Source organism: Lineus longissimus, chromosome 19 (assembly GCF_910592395.1).
Source record: "Lineus longissimus chromosome 19, tnLinLong1.2, whole genome shotgun sequence".
In the NCBI taxonomy this organism is placed as follows: domain Eukaryota; kingdom Metazoa; phylum Nemertea; class Pilidiophora; order Heteronemertea; family Lineidae; genus Lineus; species Lineus longissimus.
This window is the reverse complement of record NC_088326.1, coordinates 7,130,233-7,150,407: the sequence shown is the minus strand read 5'-3', so window position 1 is coordinate 7,150,407 and position 20,175 is coordinate 7,130,233. Positions and strand designations below refer to the sequence as shown.

At 40.9% G+C, this 20,175-nt stretch overlaps 2 protein-coding genes across 3 annotated transcripts in view; one reads left to right on the top strand and one right to left on the bottom strand.

Moving 5' to 3' along the window:
- The window catches only part of LOC135503501 (angio-associated migratory cell protein-like), a 67,414-nt gene extending 63,303 nt beyond the window's left edge, over positions 1-4,111 (bottom strand). The window contains exon 1 of one of the 2 annotated variants that reach the window (XM_064797134.1): positions 3,933-4,111. In XM_064797134.1, the coding sequence (XP_064653204.1) occupies positions 3,933-4,050 (118 nt within the window). In that variant the 5' untranslated portion in view covers positions 4,051-4,111. The remainder of the gene's footprint in view (positions 1-3,932) is intronic. The other variant, XM_064797135.1, reaches the window with a different exon arrangement.
- Positions 4,112-4,375: 264 nt separating this feature from the next.
- LOC135503502 (large ribosomal subunit protein uL10-like) overlaps positions 4,376-20,175 on the top strand; it is a 36,357-nt gene continuing 20,557 nt past the window's right edge. Inside the window, exons 1-3 of the mRNA XM_064797136.1 lie at positions 4,376-4,409; positions 12,583-12,683; positions 15,063-15,244. Of these exons, the coding sequence (XP_064653206.1) occupies positions 12,630-12,683; positions 15,063-15,244 (236 nt within the window). The 5' untranslated portion in view covers positions 4,376-4,409; positions 12,583-12,629. The remainder of the gene's footprint in view (positions 4,410-12,582; positions 12,684-15,062; positions 15,245-20,175) is intronic.

Sequence of the window (20,175 nt, the reverse complement as noted above, 5' to 3'; positions counted from 1 at the left end):
AATGTGACACAAAGCATGTTCACTTTGGTTCACTTTATCAGCTGTTATTCACTTTTGAATGAGGAAACTCGCCCCAGGTTAGATGCCAGCCGGGCATGCTGAACAGACGGCGATTAATTTGGCGCCAAAAACACTACACTCATCAAATATTGTATTGCATGCCAAAACACCATGGACACATCAGATTTTTCAGCATAACAAACAATATCACGGTTATTTTAGATATCTCATACAGTGTTACTGTAACAACACTTTTCAAGGCGATACAGAGAAGATTCAGCAAGATTCATTTGAAATATTTTTTTGTCTTCAATCCCCAAATTCGCGCCTTCTTCAGAAAAAATGTTCTCCCAAAGCCTCTTGATTCTTTGTATGTGCGATTAGCAAGAAGACTTTGCATCGCGCAAGGAACCTGTCACAATGCCATACATGTTCACTCCATTACCTAAATAAAAACTGCCCTTCCTCATCACTTTCTTTGGAAAAAGGATGATAATCTTAAGAATTTTTTCTGTGGGGCCTCATGAAGTTTCAGTCCAATTGGCTTACTTATGTGGTTTTGATGCTCCATTCAAGCCATCGTGGCTGACTCAAGGGTTAAAAGCTGTCAAAAATCAACCCCCCTAACGACAGACCCCCAAATCTTGAGTGAAATTATCATCATGCATAACGTGCAACGAAAATTTCATGGTTTGACAGGCTAGGATTTGGTCTATTTGGCTATGAAGCGTTCCTGCCGGATTGCGTCTTGGAAAAAAGTTATGAGCATGTAGAAAGTACCGTTTTAAAGGGAAAACGGCTTAAAACTTAATTGCACTGTGCAGACGGCATCCAGTGATAACGTCCCAATGCCAAAACGTCCTCGCTTTCAAGGTACCGAAAGGTCCTCGTGTCAAAAACGTCCTCACTTTCAACTGAAGGTGGCTTGGCATTGGGGGCTTGGGCTTGGGCTTTGCCTGGGCAGTCAGTTGGCCGCGCCCCCGTTCGCATGATAATGATAATGTTTGGATTAGATCTGGTCAATATTGCATGTAGCAATTAGTTTTAAGTTTTAATTACATTTTTACATGATTTTAAAAACTTGTAAATACACATTTGTTCGTAATTCATTTTAAATTCATTTTAAATGCTTGTAAATACTTGTAAATACTAATTGTACATCTTGTAAATGTGACCCGCCACAACAAAACAGGTCGCATGTCGCTCTGAGCTTGACAGGTTGAGACAGACTGGTTGTTCATTTCACCATTGTCTGCCTTTTGTAAAATCGGAGCATATCAATTTCTTCTATTATGTCCTGGTGTCATTTTAGGCTCATCTTCTGTGCGACACGCGACTCATTTTGTCGTGGTGGGTCACAAATAGTTATAGGCATACCTATGTTTGTTGCTAAGAGACATCAAAGTAGGCTATTTCTTGAGTTGTTGGCTTTTAAGTTGCGCCCATCCTGAGGATTATTCCATAAGTGCCGCGGATAGCCTGCATTGATAGTAACTTTATTCACGTATAGTCACGCCTACTTCCTAGTATCACGTTGTCTGGGACCGCCCATCTTGATACTTCGTTCTGATTAGCTTAGATCCTTCCAGCCATCTCATTATTATTCCCAGGTCCACATGAGCGATGTAACTTCCTTGTTCAATAAAGAAGTCAGATAGCATTTAGAATTTACAGTACACACTTTGTTGATTCCTTCTTTATCCGAACCCTATTTCCATGTGCTTAAAGCACAATAAGTCATTAAGTGAGTGTACTCCCTTCCCCTATTTTATAGTACTATCCAGCTACCCAGTACACTTGCCATACAGGTATACGCCTTAACCATTGTTAATGAAGGCGGGGACGTTTTGGTCCGAGGTGTTGTGACGATCAGTGATCGTTTGTTATTGCGATCAGCTGACTTCTCCCTTGACCCGGTTTGACCCCGTTATTGTATTATTATTTCCGCGCCAAAAAATTGTTTACCGAGATTTTGCGAGATGTTGGCGAGACTTAGGTAACACCCATGGGCATGTGTGTTCAAGACAGCACTTCGACTCCGTCCGCGATTGAGTGAGGATCGCCGCCGGTTCTGTACTATTCTATAGATGACAACGCCCAGAAGTTCGTAGCGAGATGGTTGAAATGGTTGAAGCAGCGTTGAAATGGTGGTAACGTTTTTATGATTGATTCACGCCGTACTTTACCGATAGAATGGAAAATGCCATAATTTTACCGGTGTGAAGCCTTTCACGCTTTACGTACATTTGTATACGGCCGATGCACTGACCGTGTGTATCGTGCTGTGTTTGTAAACGTATCACCAGTTTGTGTCTTCCTCTCGCTAATGTATAGCTATCTGTGCATTTAATTGACATGGTTTTCTATAGTTTGAGAAGGGGTCTGAAAGGGGGGTGTATTAATGTTTGAAGGTGCATTCTGGTCTTTGCGGACCAGGTGCTTCGAATAGGCTCGCGTAGATCAGGTCGACCTGAGCAACTTTCCACTCCACTCTTTTAGGCCTATTTTCGATGAATGGGCTGTAATGTTGTTGATTCTCGGTTAGAATGAATCGTTATCGTTTAGTATTTTAGTCCATTGGTGTTATTGGACATACTCGAACCTGTTATATAGACTTTAATAATTATAGACCGTGCGAACGGATTTTTCTGGAAAACCATTATATAAAAACCCAGTTGTATTTTGGGACTAAAAAGATGTTGTGTTAACCCACGTTTTAATCTGTGTATGTTGAATTCAGGTGACTGTTTGATAGTTATATAGTTAGAAGCCAGTGGGTGTGATTCCATCACTGTCTCTCCGCTTACGCCAGAAGCCGTGTTGACGATTTGGACGAATCCGCCCTGCAGAGATCGAGAAGGACGAGGCCTTGCTGTTGACGTCCCTCCCCGTTTATAGAATACCCGTGGCGGTATAGTATTCTTAATTTACTGGCTAGTTTATTGTTACGACCTGCCGGCTAGTTAGGACTAGTCTGTTGCCATCTGGGCAGAACCGGTTGAGTCGAAGTCATTATATAGTCCTAGCTAGCGGTCAGATTGCTTCAGTCAGCCTGAGTCAATGTTACAGACTGTTTGTGTTGTAGCACGCTTTGAGTTGTGAGAAGCATTTTAGTATATATCCCTTAGCGGAAAAAACTTGTATTGATATATTCCCCTTGGTGGGAAAATAATTTGATATATATATATAATCTACTACGCCCTTCTACTGACGTTCCGGGCTGGAATACCGAAGTCTGCAATCGAACACGAGACGGAGGATAGCCTGTTGTAGATGCCGGAGAAGAGACACCGCAATCGTGTGTAAAACTAGTACGGAGCCGCTGGCTCTAGGCTGAAGCATTTACAGCTATAGTGAATTGTAGGTATCTTATGATAGCTTGTACCATATAGATATACAGTCCTCTTCATAAAGTAATTAACCTCTGGCATAGTTCTTATCGTCATCTTGTCAATTCGTTGATCGCCAAAACACGAGGACGTTTTCCCGTACCCTGGGACGTTTTGGTAAGGGGACGTTTTGAAGAGGGGACGTTTTAACTGGCAAGCGTGCAGACTGGCCTACGTTGCCTCCACCAGTCCACCAGTCCATGACCATGTACACCGGATGAGGGCGGCAAAATATTTGGGAAAAAACTTTGTATATAGTCAAAGAGGAACGAGTTTAGAATCCCCGATCACACCCAAAAAAAAGGTCATCGGTTGACTAACCAAGCACCACTATTCAATGGATTTATAGTTGAATCATGAATGCGATCAAACTACGTCATTTCCGATCGGGGATTCTAAAGTTTAACGGTCAAAGATATCTATCTACATCATGACATGTAATGTATACATGATGAACAGAAACTGAATCACAAAAAAGTACTTTAACAAAAATTGGCACGTCCGAGAGAGTGATCGAATCGAATGCCGGACACACTAACTCACTCACTAACTCACCGGCTTGGATAGACTCATCTTCATCCAGATCTATAACTTCGACAATGTCTTCTTCATTCAGAAATACTCCTTCTTTCTCGGTCATTTTATCTTCTCCGTCATCCATTTTTCAAATTTTTGAAAGGCCTGGGCCTATTGCTCGAAAAAATCTACGGCATGGAAGAGAACCTTTATCGAAAACCGTGGTCTTATTGCCTAGTTAGTTGCCGACCGCTGGAACCCGAAATTTAGTATACCGCCGCCGCGCCCAGCGCTGTGAATATCATATTGACCTGAAAAGTCATTTTAATTAAATAAGTGAATTAAAAAAAATTAAAGATAATTCATTTCAGCTTTAAAAGTCATTATTTATTGCTATTAAGAACTAAAATTATGAGAACTATATCCTATTGCAAGTCGAATTGGCAATTCATTGCCCTGTGACCTTCCACGTGACCTCTCTCTTTGCGCTGAAATCTCGGCTAGGTATGGACGGAAGGATTGTTGCCCCCTCTTTGAATCCCTTATTTTAGAATTACTGTTGGCTTCCCTGTGAAAAAAACTCTACGATTTCAGATATGTAACGTCTAATGAAAAAAACTATGGCACGAAAAAGCAAATATGTTCCACTTTTACAGATTTTGAACCATTACCATGTCGTGATGTTGTTCTGTGCTCGCCATGCTTTCGCCTGCTTGTGCACTCGTGGCACTACACCACAGTGGACGCGTGGGTCTATTCCAGACCTCTTTTTGGCTCTCACTTTTTTTGGCTCTCACTTTTTTGTTAGTGGAGATTTTCATTAAATCTTAAGTGATGTTAGACCAGACATACCTCACCACAGTGAGTTGATGTCTGAATGGTAATAAATAATAAAGTGTTGAAACCTCGGCTTGTCTCTGCCCTGGAATGGTGAAATTTGAGCGACTTCAACAGGCAGACAGTGCATGCAAAAATTCCAAAAACTATTCTATACCCAGCTACTTAATTGGTCCTAAATTCTATTTTGATGAGTTTAAGTGAGAAAATCAACAAAACTTAATTTAAATGGAAAATGTACTGGAAGTGTGTACCTTTTAGTACTGGTGCTGCCGTCTGGAGTTTTACTTAATTTAGTTATGCAGGTTCCTCATTGGTGACCAATTTATTAGTCTTTCGACTGTTGAATGCGCTATTAAAGTATTCAAACAAGAACAGCGTGGATAGTGTGGATGAAATTTTCTATGAAAGTGTTGTCGCTGTGGTGTCACCCCAGGCCTTGTGCAGAAAACTGGTGTGTACGCCGTCCTGCGTGTACGATTTCCGTCCGGCCATTGTCGGCAGAAAGAGTAGAAATTTTAAATATTTGGGTCCGAAAATCATGAACTGCGCATGTCAAACCAAAGTCATGGCTAAAGAGTGAAAATAAAATAAAACCGTGGACTGGTAAATAGTACATTTCTGCTTTTTACTGTTACTTCTTCAGACATGCGCAGTTGATACTTTTTGGACTTTGTACTTTCTCTGCTATTGGCATCTGCCGGCTATTACCTGCAATGGTTATTTTACCGTGCATCGGACATGAACAATGGTCATTTTTCTCGGAAAGCTATTTTGCCTGCATGAACACCAGTAATTGTTCCAATTGTTTTTTTGGTCAGGCTGAACATAGGATCTGATCCATCTCTACCACTTTTCCCACAGGAACTTGTCCTGTACGGGCCCCCAATCCCCTTCGTTTCTCTAAAGGAGGGGCCTTTGTCGTCCCCCCCCCCCCACAAGACATCCTGTGGTCACACTTATCGGGGACAGGGGCAGGGCGGCGGAGGCTTTTTTGCATTAGCTCGCCTTTCTGGAGAGCTTATACGATACCGTGGCGTCCATCGTTAATTTTTGACAAAAGAGCGGCACGTTTCTTAACCACTTGACCTAGAGGGCTCACACTTGGTGTGTGGGTACCCCTAGGCAAGACCTTCTTTCAAAATGAAAATTAGCGCAATTTGACTGCTTGTCTGCCATTTACTCTAGAATCCCGCAGGAGAGAACAGGACTTCTGCACCACTGACATGACCGGTGATTGACCAATTCATTTAAAGACCCGCCCACAGTTATACACCAGCTCTAGTTGACCAATCAGGATCGTCAGATCATTTGGCTTCTGTCGTAACGATTATTATGACATGATAACAAACACTGGTATACATCATGACATATCACAATAAATTTATTTGAAAGACTCCGCCACAAGCAAGTTAAATTATTGATATTCATTGCTATGCCTATGAACAATCACTTTCATTTAAATCTTACCACGTGCATACAATGAGGAGCGAAATATGAAAATGGGGTAAAATTGGCAACAGAACTGGCGCTTGCCACCGTTGGTGTGCCTATTGCTACGTTCACACCTGATGCGTATTTAAACCGAATTCCGTAGTGCGCACTCCGGAATTCGGACTAGTTAGTGCGGGATAAAAATGATGAGTTTACACTGGGTTAATTCGAATCTCAGTCCGCACTAACTGCGTTCAGACACAATCCGGACTAGATCGCGGCCATCGCCATCATGTTGTTCAGCCCCGGGCCGATCAAACATTGTATCCACGATGTGGCGAGGATTGTGGATCGGTCGGGTCCCGAGGACTTCATCCAAAATTTCAAGTTCTTCGTCCCCAAAGCCGTTCCGTCCTGAGGTACCTGATCGACCCAAGTTGTTACGGGCCTTGACCCAATCTCCCTTCATTGATTTTAGTTTGTTACGACACTGGTCAGTCGTACGATCGTAGCCTTCTAGTTTCAGAAGCTTGGCGATCCGGCTGTATACATGGGAATTGCGGTGATTCCCCTGCAATTGGCCCTCAATATCTTCATCTCTCCATATCCTTAACAAGGCCAGTCGCTCATCGCGTGACCAAGCAGGACTTCTTTTAGATTGGCAGCCATTAAAACAACAATGAAAATCACTTGGAAAAATGCAGGAATGACAGCGTGATAAACACATGTGCATGACAGAATAAAACGGAAGGAAGTAGGCCAATAACCACTGCGCATGGGTGAACAGGTAGCGACTGCGCTGATCCGAATTAAACTGTTCACACTGCCAATGTTAATGCGGAATAAGCTGGAGCGCACTAGCTAGCACGGATTAAGAACCGTACTTGTTAATTCGCATTCAATCCGGACTAACTGGCTTCTAGTGTGACCTCTTATTCCGAATTAAGGCTTTTGTAGCCTTTAGTGTGAAATAAAACGCTAGTGTGAACACGGCATATGTTCTCTCCCGCAGGATTCTCGAGTAGGGGCGCTCTATGAAAACCTATTATTGGCTATACAGTAGAACCTCTCTATAAAGGACACCTTAGGGACTGACAAGTGCTGTCCTTTATAGAGATGTGTCCTAATTAGAGAGGTAAAATTGAAAGGAAACTACCAATTTGGGACCAAAACTAGTGTCCTTAATAGAGAGGTTGTCCTTATTAGAGAGGTGTCCGCTAAAGGACGTTCCACTGTATTTTATGAACGCTGCTCGCTAGAATCATGAATAATTATATTACTCAGGTTTTTGATTTGACCTACTTTTCAAGGTCACAGAGGTCAAAGTTCACTATTGGCATGGCTGTTAGGTAATAGCAGCACGTTTCATCACTGCTGGTGTTGCCGACTGGAAATCTTGTACATATGTACCCCTAAGTCAAGTGACCTAAGAGGGTAAGTTTACATGTGATTTGATTTTTGGATTGGCCACCAGGGGCCCAAAACCTGAAACACAAAAAGTGCTATAAATTGGATGATTTTCAAATATTCATCATAGGTACATCTAGTAAGGATACATGACTTTATACCTGGGTTTTTGATTTGACGTACTTTTCAAGATCAAAGAGGTCAAATTTGAAAATTTCAACATACATGGCACGTTTTCTTACTATGTGATCGTGACCTGATCATTCTAAACTTGTACAAAGGTGCCTCCAGGCGAGTCCTTCCCAGCTACAGTCTGGATTCAATAAATAATGGTGCCACCAGGGGCAAAGTTTAAAAAATCATCAATGAAGTCAAAAGCAACCCATCATGTCAGAGTCTATTTTTGCCTACCATAACCATTATACCATGCAGAACTACTGCATGATTCTCGCCCTGACATTTTTAGCTCACCTCTTAGCAGAGGTGAGCTTATCCCATACCGTGGCGTCCGTCGTCCGTCGTCGTCGTCGTCGTCGTCCGTCGTCCGTTAGCAGGGCACGTTTCGTAACTGTTAGAGCTATTGAGTTGAAACTTGGTACACATGTACCCTTATGTAATGACACCTTGAAGACCAAGTTTCGGTCCGATTCGTTTCATGGTTTGGCCACCAGGGGGCCAAACGTTAAAAGTGAAAATATGCAATATCTCCCTTAATAGTAGTCGGGAAATTTTGAAAAAAATATGGTAGGTACTTCTAGCAAAGGTGCATCATATATCCTCCGGGTTTTTGATTTGACCTCCTTTTCAAGGTCACAGAGGTCAAATGGTGTAAATTGGCCGTTAGGATGTAACGATGGCACGTTTCTAAACTGCAATGACTATTGATACCAAATTTGGTACACATTTACCCCTTAGTCAGGTGAACTCAGGGACCGAAGTTTGGTCCAATATGATTCACCACTTGACCACCAGGGGGCAAAATCCAAAAACCTTAAAAATGTGATTATTCCTTAACTTCTTGCTCGATTGCCACCAATTTGATATCATGGGTACATCTAACCACCATACAGTATATGTCACACAGGTTTTTAATTTGACCTTCTTGTCAAGGTCACAGAGGTCAAATGGCGTAAATTGGCCGTCAGGCCGTAACTATGGCACGTTTCTTAACTGCAATGACTATTGATCACAAATTAAGTACACATGTACCCCTTGGTCAGGTGATCTCAGGTACCGAAGTTTGGTGCGATCTGATTTGCCGTTTGGCCTCCAGGGAGGGGGCCAAATCCTAAATTCTTCAAAATGCCATTATTCCTAGTAATTACTTGCCCGATTGGCACCAATTTTATATCATAGGTACATCTAATTCTAACAACCATTCAATGTGTCACCCGGGTCTTCTTTGATTTGACCTACTTTTCAAGGTCACAGAGGTCGAATGTACTGTAAATTGGCCATTTTGGGGAAATTGTAATTGCTTGGACCTACATCAAACCTAACACTACATGACACAATACCATGCTCTTTATCCATCTTTCCTCCACATGAGGTGAGCACAATGGCCCTGGCCATTTCATACATAATGTGACCTGCTATTCAGGTATAAGTAGGTCAAGGTTAAAAAAGCCCATTTTCTTTATTCTAGCAGATTGAAGTTTGAAATGAAGTTTTAGAGGTCGGCCTGATATGGGGGTTTCCATATTAAATATATTAATTTCTTTTCATATCACTAGGTGGCGATATTGTGCAAAAATGTCAGTTGGCACATTACCAGCAGTTTTAAATTTCGCGGTTCGAGGCAATCCGTCGGGGTATCCCAGATGCGCAGTGTTGTACTGCGCCACTAGATCTGCATACTACAACTAAGTATGGAAGACAGCCATTTTATGAATTTGAAGCGAGACGAAGAAGGAATTAAATCACCTTGAATCAATGCAAAAACTTAATCATCCGCTCTTCGGATGAGGTCGTATGTGTTGATTACATTCTTGTGATTGGTTTGAGATGATTAGTTTGTCCTCATTGCCGGTTGTTTCAGAAAATTTTGACTGTGATTGGAAGGTAAAATGAGAAACTTGTCACACTGTTCTTCGGCTTGGAATGGGGATAGTCAATGCAGAGCCAGTTGGTACAAGCTGCCTTGCGAATCGGGGTGGCGTAATAATACTGTGAAAGAACAATAAAATGATGAATTGTAGCAGTGTGTGTCAGAAATTATGTGATTTCCATTGCATTTGACGATCCCAAAGTTTCGAGAGTATGGCAAAATGGCAGCTGCCGTCATTGGAGATTAGCGTCAAGCCGGAACCTTTCTTTACAATGTGGGCTTTTAAACACAAGTTAATGGTTTATAATCACCCAGACGCTACTCATCAGGTAAACCTCTACTAAAAACACTTGCTTTGATTTTTGTAAACATGTCACGAGTGCTTAAAAAGAACCATTTTGTGATCGTTTTTCGTCGCTGTAGAAATGTACACAGTCAGAGTCAGTCAGTGTGTCAACACAACAACGGTGTTAGTATACACATGAATCCATGATACACGGAGACACGAATGTAAACATTTGCCTGTTGGGTCGGAAGGAGTTCACCGTTACCGATCACTGCCCCAAGAAAGGTCATCTGAGCTGGTTGACTAAAGTAGATGATGAAAATGTAGCACTGCTGTCATCAGTGCTTTTATAGTTAGGCCTATAGTTGGATTCATAAGTAAATGTCACTGACTGCCCTTTTGGGTTGCTGTGCAAAAACTATTGGGCCGATTTCTTCAAATTTTGGTTTTTCTTGAATCTAATTTCGGGACCCAACACAATTTCCAGGTTAGAGATTTGCAAATTATAAAGAAAAAAATTGTCAACTTTGGAGCCCTTTGGCCATTTTGGGGGAATCTGGAGGGCCCGATTTTTTTGGATGGATAGTTCTAAATGAAATTTGGCAGCTTTAAAGATACACAAGAAAAAAAATTAACCTGAACATTTCAGCAAAATGCATCCAGAAATAAGCAGTACAGAGGAGAAAATGTCAAAATCAATACACTACGTCAATGTATACCAATACATGCAAAAAATTATTTCGTAACCATGGTTACTGAAATATGAAAATCCTCTTGGGTCCCGAAATTAGATTCAAGAAAAACCAAACTTTGAAGAAATCGGCCCAGTAGTTTTTGCGCAGCGGCCCAAAAGGGCAGTGACATTTACTTATGAATCCGACTATAGGGTCTTGTAACTATGTTATTGTCTCAAAAATGAATACAAACTGCTACCTAGTTACTTAGTACGTCATATTCTATACTGTGCATTCCTTAGTTCAATTGTTCTTGTATCATATTTTTCAACATTTCTCTCTAATCGCAAGCCGAGGATAAATACTCCTTTCAAGATAGCGTAATCACACACAATTCCACAGGTACATCCCATTCATTTGAAATTTCGGCCAATGACAGCAGGTTTTACAAAATGTAAATGCGCTGTTTATTTTCAATAGTCACTGAATAGCTAAGACACATGTAAACCCGTCTTAATTGGCCAGAAAACATCTCAGCTTCTCCCACAAATAACGATTCACTTATTCTAACGTCAGTAACATGTGCATGCGGAAAACAATACGACTAACTCCACTTTTTCAAGACAAACCACACCATCCCACAACTATTGCATGATTAACCCCTTACAATGACAAGTTCTTCCTCATACTCTCCCTTTCATATCGACAGGTGAGCACAATGGCCCTGGCCATTTCATTACAATATGTCTGTGACATATGATGTAACAAAGGTTTTTTCACTTTCATTAGGAAATTCCTGCTAAATTCTTCATTTTGAAGATTAATTTTAGCTCGCTGCAGGTTATTGTTTATGTCGGACAGCTGTTGACCCGACCTTTGAGAAATCCCCTAATGTTCTGCGATGCAGTCAGTCAGGGTCTTTATGAATAAGGCCATGAATGAGCAACTGACTCCCAAACAAACCTAACATGCCAATGATTCAACCAGATTTAAATTTTGGATGGGCACTCAAAAGTAGGGTGTTTACTTAGAAATCCATTGAATATAGTCGTGTTCACAATAGGACATCTGATGTGAGTTAATTTCACTGTAATTCAACTCCCTTGGTCAACTCGAGCTCATACATGAAGGATTGTGCATTTCTCACTATTTAACACATTCTCTGGAATTGCAAGTGCTAAGAATTGATGGTCATAAAGCAGAGTTCATGGGCTTATGTGAATTTTTAAATAACTAATACAACTTATAAAAGGCAAATGAAATGGAAAAAAAAGAAAGTTTTTTTGAAGTCTGTTGCATAATGGGGTGGTATTAGGTGCATCCAGATACAACAGATATAATGACCAACTAAATATACCATACTCTAAAAACCGTAAATCTTATTTTATCTCTGTGATATTTTTTAAAACTGTGGACATTTACTTTCTGGTGGTGCTTGCCATACATGATACAGTATGCATGCATAGAAGTCGTTGTGCACAGTATAACAATACTAACACAGTATTAGTAACATTCTGATGTTGGGACACATTTTCAAAAATTGAAAAAGCAACCTATTATAGCTAGGGTCTGAGTATATTCATGATAATGATATCCAGAAATCGGTGCGAGAATGCGATGTCCCATGTCCAGAGCAGAGTCCGAGATTAACTAGAGAGTAGACCGACTGCCACTAGACTAACTCATTTAAACTGTTGAAAACCTGTCTTTTTAAAAAACTAATGGCAATGCAAAAGCAGACGATGCAGGTTTATTTGGTAATCAAGTATGTTAATCAACAATTCAACAGAAACTGATATAAACTTCGTCATAAAGCAGCCATGATTTGAGTTTTGAGTTCCAAGTTATTTGTGATTCACTGAAGATGACCTTGCTTCCCTAAGCAAAGAATATCCCTCCTTGATTTTCTCTTGGTACAAGTGATACATAGTCCTTATTTTGTAGCTGATTTCTTGGTCGAATCCATTCTATCAGATGTATTCTTCATTTCAGAAACGGCTATTTGTCTTTAAAAAACATAACATCCCTGATTCACAAAGATGGTCAAGGAAGACAGAGCCACCTGGAAGTCCAACTACTTCATGAGAATCATTGTGAGTGAAATTAAGTTTTCAGGTTATTTTCAGCTTATATCAGGAATATGTAATATATGTATCATTACATCACTTGGTCATGTGTCGCATTTAAAAAGTCTGTTTTAGGGACCCTATCTGGAAGAGGTAATATCGAGGGTTGACCAGACCATAGGCAGATAGGCACCAGCGGTGGAACTATTAAATCTATCAGAATTTTTTCATAACAAAGTAAAATTTTCCAGAAAATGGCCTTCCACGTTTATACTTCATAATTCATTTTGAAGGAGTTCTATAATTTCTTTTGGATTTCAATTTCTAGCCAAAATGGCCCCTGTCATCTTTCACATTGAAGCTGTGTTCTCACTGAATCCGATCTGAAGTCGTTCTCCGTAAAACGTCCGACGGAAAACGTTTTAGCAAAAACGCACAGGCCACACTAGATTTTAAAAGCGTTCTCAAAGCGTCTTCAAAACGTTCTGAGCGGGTCACACTGAAGTCGTTTTGATTGTTGTAAGTCCAGTATAGCAAACTCCTCATTCGCCAAAATGTTCCGTGAACGTTGCAAATTTGCTTTCGTTTTGTTATAATCATGCTTTAGGGCCTTAATCTTGCGGCGACACTGTTCAGGAGTGCCCTGCCACCCCTGATCACACATGAGCTCAGCCAGCCTGGCGTAAATAGGAGTATTTCTATGAACGTTTTGCATCTGCCCCTCTACGTCCTCGTCCCTCCACAGGCCCAGGAGGGCAAGAACTTCAGTCCTGGCCCACACATTACCTCTCCCAGCCATTTTAAGCGAAGCAAGCACAAAATAAATGAAATGTCAGACCACGCAGCATCCAGGCTTCAGAATGGAAGTAAAGTAAAAATCACTAATGCGCATGCGTACAACGCATTGATAGCACCACATTCAAAATGCCACAGAACCGTTTTAGCTGAAACGGTTTCAAGACGACTTGAAAGCGCATCATGAACCGTTCTCGTTAAAACGGTTTCAAAACGTTTTAAGGACCCTGTAGTGTGGCACCCTAAACCGTTTTAAAGACTTAAAACGCTTTCAAGACGTTTTAAAGGCCCAGTGAGAACACAGCTTTAGGGTCGGTTTTAGCTCACACCTCTGAGCTTATGTCATCACATCTTGTCCGCATGTGACAACAATGGTTCACTTTGCAGACAAGGGGTTGAGCCCAGAAAGCGAAAAGTTGGTTTGTAGATGCCCCTCTCTCAAGTTTTTAGCTCACCTCTTAGCAGAGGTGAGCTTATCCCATACCGTGGCATCCGTCGTCGTCGTCCGTCGTCCGTTAGCAGGGCGCGTTTCGTAACTGTTAGAGCTATTGAGTTGAAACTTGGTACACATGTACCCTTATGTAATGACACCTTGGAGACCAAGTTTCGGTCCGATTCGTTTCATGGTTTGGCCATCAGGGGGCCAAACGTTAAAAGTGAAAATATGCAATATCTCCCTTAATAGTAGTCGGGAAATTTTGAAAAAAATATGGTAGGTACTTCTAGCAAATGTGCATCATATATCCTCCGGGTTTTTGATTTGACCTCCTTTTCAAGGTCACAGAGGTCAAATGGTGTAAATTGGCCGTTAGGATGTAACGATGGCACGTTTCTAAACTGCAATGACTATTGATACCAAATTTGGTACACATTTACCCCTTAGTCAGGTGATCTCAGGGACCGAAGTTTGGTCCAATATGATTCACCACTTGACCACCAGGGGGCAAAATCCAAAAACCTTAAAAAAATGATTATTCCTTAATCTCTTGCCCGATTGCCACCAATTTGATATCATGGGTACATCTAACCACCATACAGTATATGTCACACAGGTTTTTAATTTGACCTTCTTGTCAAGGTCACAGAGGTCAAATGGCGTAAATTCGCCGTCAGGCCGTAACTATGGCACGTTTCTTAACTGCAATGACTATTGATCACAAATTAAGTACACATGTACCCCTTGGTCAGGTGATCTCAGGTACCGAAGTTTGGTGCGATCTGATTTGCCGTTTGGCCTCCAGGGAGGGGGCCAAATCCTAAATTCTTCAAAATGCCATTATTCCTAGTAATGACTTGCCCGATTGGCACCAATTTTATATCATAGGTACATCTAATTCTAACAACCATTCAATGTGTCACCCGGGTCTTCTTTGATTTGACCTACTTTTCAAGGTCACAGAGGTCGAATGTTATGTAAATTGGCCATTTTGGGGAAATTGTAATTGCTTGGACCTACATCAAACCTAACACTACATGACACAATACCATGCTCTTTATCCATATTTCCTCCACATGAGGTGAGCACAATGGCCCTGGCCATTTCATTCAAAAGAATTACTAGAAATGCAACCTTTTCTTGACATTTAATTGTCCTTTTCAAATTCTTTTCAGAAACTTCTGGATGAGTACCCCAGATGCCTCCTCGTTAGTGCTGACAATGTTGGCTCCAAGCAGATGCAGAGCATTCGTGCTGCCCTCCGGAGTGAAGATGCTGGAGTCATTCTGTTTGGCAAGAACACGATGATGAGAAAGGCCATCCGTGGTCATCTCGAGAACAACCCACAACTTGAAAAGTGAGTTGGTATTTTTTAGCTCAGCTGACTAAGTCCGCCGAGCTTGTCAAATAAGTTGTTTAGTGGCGTCCGTCTGTCCATCCAATCATCCATCCATCCATGCGTCCATCCGTTAAACCCATGGTGCACATTTTGTAACCGTAAGACCTAGAGACTTCAATTTTGCATTTCTGGATACTTCTGGTCAAACTCTACTTTCAAAACAAAATTTGTCGCCATTCGACCTATTTCCTGCGAGCGAGAGTGCATGAAGGAAACTGGCCTATATCGGCCTAGGAGCAGCAGAATTAGTCGAAATATGCTCTTATATTAAGATAAAATTCTTGAAAATCTATTTTATTGAGAAAAAGTTCAAAATTTTAACAGGAGAGGGCGCTACCTGCCTTTTAATTATTTCTGCCGATTCAAATTCCCGCCCGATGATGTCAGCCATCAATGAAGTCTCCTATTTGCCAGTTCTCAAAACATGGCAGCTACACAACAAGAGCAGTAGGGCCTAGCTCCAGGAATAAATCACTGTTCACTTCAGCTTCGTAATCGATTGTACCCCCCCCTTTATTGTGTTTTGTGTGGTGTTCCTATTCAATCAACGATGTAAGGCCTTATTATGTTGGTTTTAATTGAGAAGGTGCATTATAAGCGGCGTACAAAATACCGAAGCGGAGACAAAATGGCGGCATGTTGTTTACGCCATGTGCAATAATCTTGGAGCTCAATGACACTCAAGTACCCAATTTTCTGCTTAAAAAGTAGTCTGGTAGGCGATATTATCACTAGTTCGTTTCAGTGGTAGTCATAAGGTCTTTAGGGACTACTTTCAGAAATTAGTTCTTGAAAATTTGGCACATTTCTGTGAAAACGATATTGGAAGTGCATGCTCTGTTCGCGATGACATCGCCGATGTATTTTGAAGTGGAGAATTCCCACAGTATGTGCAGTGAATCGGCATGATTCTGTTCGCCTATTAAGTTTTAGTTCTACGATTCTTTCATGAGTAAAAAGTAGACATTCTAAGCAATACAATAATGTCACTCCCATAAAAATTGATTGGAAATTGAGGGAGCTACGGCATTCTGTTCGGCAACTGGCAGCGCTGAAAAATACATTGTAACTGTACAATACCAAATTGGCACATTTTAAAAAGTGCTCATTGGACAACGTAGGGAATCACCAGAAATGACGTCAACGCTGGTCTAAATAGAAAACTACGGTGGCGCAGTAGAGCACAAGAAAAGGTTTAGCATTAACTTCGTCATGCAAGCTTCAGCAACAAAATGATTTCTCATGAATGATTTATTTGATCATCATCAGCTTGTTTCCCCTGATAGATAAAAAAATGATTTACAATTTCCATCAAAGTTTTCTATTTTGTGTATAGTCACATGTTATTTAACTGGCAAGGAGCCAAGCAGTTTTGAATATTCGCGGGAAAATACTTCGTACTTGTAAACGAGGCTATGACAATGAGTATCCTCATTCATGGCATAAACTTCATGTTTCGGTAAATATTTTCATACGATGATTTCACCCGAATTATTGTCAGGATTGAGGAATGAACAGTGGCATAATTATGTCAACCAAAAACATTGGTACCGTAGTGAATGCAAAAGGATATCAAATACCATGGAGCATGCCATTTTCATGCATAATGAACTAAACACTGGGAAGATATTAATGATATTAACTCAGCTGAGCGCCAGGGCCTTGGGCCTCTTGTTTATCTGTCTCGTCGATCACCATGGGCCGGGGCGGCCAGTCCGCAAGCCAGCCGAAAGTGTGAAGTCTGTACGATCTAAAACAGAAAAAAACACTTTTGGTCTCGTCATGTGTATCTTCCTGTGTCTGGAAAAACAGTTCTGGCGATGACAGTTTGTTTTTAGCTCACCTCTTAGCAGAGGTGAGCTTATCCCATACCGTGGCGTCCGTCGTCGTCGTCCGTTAGCAGGGCACGTTTCGTAACTGTTAGAGCTATTGAGTTGAAACTTGGTACACATGTACCCTTATGTAATGACACCTTGGAGACCAAGTTTCGGTCCGATTCGTTTCATGGTTTGGCCACCAGGGGGCCAAACGTTAAAAGTGAAAATATGCAATATCTCCCTTATTAGTAGTCGGGAAATTTTGAAAAAAATATGGTAGGTACTTCTAGCAAAGGTGCATCATATATCCGCCGGGTTTTTGATTTGACCTCCTTTTCAAGGTCACAGAGGTCAAAGTTGGCTGATTCACTGAACAGTAGCATGTTTCCTATCTATTTTAGCTAGAAGGTTTTAAACAAGTGTGGACATGTATCTGGGGATTCTCTATTCCACCCCTAAAATTTCGGCCGTTCGGACATCAAATATGGCCGCTAGGCAGCCATCTTGAAAAATAAACACGGTACTATTACTCCGAAACTAATGATCGGATTGCAACCAAATTTGATCTGGATGTATATCTATGTACTCTTTACTAAATCCTTGATTTTTAGCTCACCTGTCGGGTGAGCTAATACGATAACGCGGCGTCTGGCGTCCGTCGCCGTCATCGTCGTCCGTCGTTAACTTTTGACAAAATCGTGGCACGTTTCTCAACCGCTTGACCCAGAAAGTTCATACTTGGTGTGTGGGTACCCCTAGGCAAGACCTTCCTTCAGAATGAAAATCAGCGCAATTTGACTGCTGGTCTGCCATATAGGGGGTGCTCTTTGAAAACCAATTTTTGTCATTTTGAAGGTTATGGTTAAAGCTAGAGCGATGAAAATTTTATGGTGGGTGTATCTAATTAAGGTACATCACATATCACACGGGTTTTTGATTTGACCTTCATTTCAAGGTCACAGAGGTCGAACTCTAAAATTTCTTTGATCATGGCACGTTTTTTTGCTATTGGTCATAGACTCTCTAAATTTGATATGTAGACACCTATTGGGCATCTCTACATGTTGACACAGATTTAGGTCAGTGTGACCTACTATTCAGGTATAAATAGGTCAAGGTTAAAAAAGCCCATTTTCTTTATTCTAGCAGATTGAAGTTTGAAATGAAGTTTAAGAGGTCGGCCTGATATAGAGGTTTCGATATTAAATAGATTAAATTCGTTTCATATCACTAGGTGGCGGTATTGTGCAAAAATGTCAGTTGGCACATTGCCAGCAGTTTTGAATTTCGCGGTTCGAGGCAATCCGTCGGGGTATCCCAGATGCGCAGTATTGTACTGCGCCACTAGATCTGCATAATACAAGTATGGAAGACAGCCATTTTATGAATTTTGAAGCGAGACAAAGAAGGAATTAAATCACCTTGAATCAATGCTAAAACTTAATCATCCGCTCTTCGGATGAGGTCGTATGTGTTGATTACATTCCTGTGATTGGTTTGAGATTATTAGTTTGTCCTCATTGCCGGTTGTTTTAGAAAATTTTGACTGTGATTGGAAGGTAAAATGAGAAACTTGTCACACTGTTCTTCGGCTTGGAATGGGGATAGTCAATGCAGAGCCAGTTGGTACAAGCTGCCTAGCGAATCGGGGTGGCGTAATAATACTGTGAAAGAACAATAAAATGATGAATTGTAGCAGTGTGTGTCAGAAATTATGTGATTTCCATTGCATTTGACGATCCCTAAGTTTCGAGAGTATGGCAAAATGGCGGCTACCGTCAGTGGAAATTAGCGTCAAGCCGGAACCTTTCGTTACAATGTGGGCTTTTAAACACAAGTTAATTGTTTATAATCACTCAGACGCTACTCATTAGGTAAACCTCTACTAAAAACACTTGCTTTAATTTTTGTAAACATGTCACGAGTGCTTAAAAAGAACCATTTTTGTGATCGTCTTTCGTCGCTGTAGAAATGTACACAGTCAGAGTCAGTCAGTGTGTTAACACAACAACGGTGTTAGTATACACATGAATCCATGATACACGGAGACACGAATGTAAACATTTGCCTGTTGGGTCGGAAGGAGTTCACCGTTACCGATCACTGCCCCAAGAAAGGTCATCTGAGCTGGTTGACTAAAGTAGATGATGATAATGATGAAAGTGTAGCGTAGCTGTCATCAGTGCTTTTATAGTTAGGCCTATAGTTGGATTCATAAGTAAATGTCACTGACTCAGTGACTGGCCTTTGGGTCGCTGTGCAAAAACTATTGGGCCGATTTCTTCAAAGTTTGGTTTTTCTTGAATCTAATTTCGGGACCCAACACAATTTCCAGGTTAGAGATTTGCAAATTATAAAGAAAAAAATTGTCAAATTTGGAGCCCTTTGGCCATTTTGGGGGAATCTGGAGGGCCCGATTTTTTTTTATTATGGATAGTTCTAAATGAAACTTGGCAGCTTTAAAGATACACACGAAAAAAAATTAACCTGAACATTTTAGCAAAATGCATCCAGAAATAAGCAGTACAGAGGAGAAAATGTCAAAATCAATACACTACGTCAATGTATACCAATACATACAAAAAAAATTATTTCGTAACCATGGTTACTGAAATATGAAAATCCTCTTGGGTCCCGAAATTAGATTCAAGAAAAACCAAACTTTGAAGAAATCGGCCCAGTAGTTTTTGCGCAGCGGCCCAAAAGGGCAGTGACATTTACTTATGAATCCGACTATAGGGCTGTCTTGTAACTATGTTATTGTCTCAAAAATGAATACAAACTGCTACCTAGTTACTCAGTACATCATATTCTATACTGTGCATTCCTTGCTTCAATTGTTCTTGTATCATATTTTTCAACATTTCTCTCTAATCGCAAGCCGAGGATAAATACTCTTTTCAAGATACCGTAGCGTAATCACACGTAATTCCACAGGTACATCCCATTCATTTGAAATTTTGGCCAATGACAGAAGGTTTTACAAAATGTAAATGCGCTGTTTATTTTCAATAGTCACTGAATAGCTAAGACACATGTAAACCCGTCTTAATTGGCCAGTAAAAGATCTCT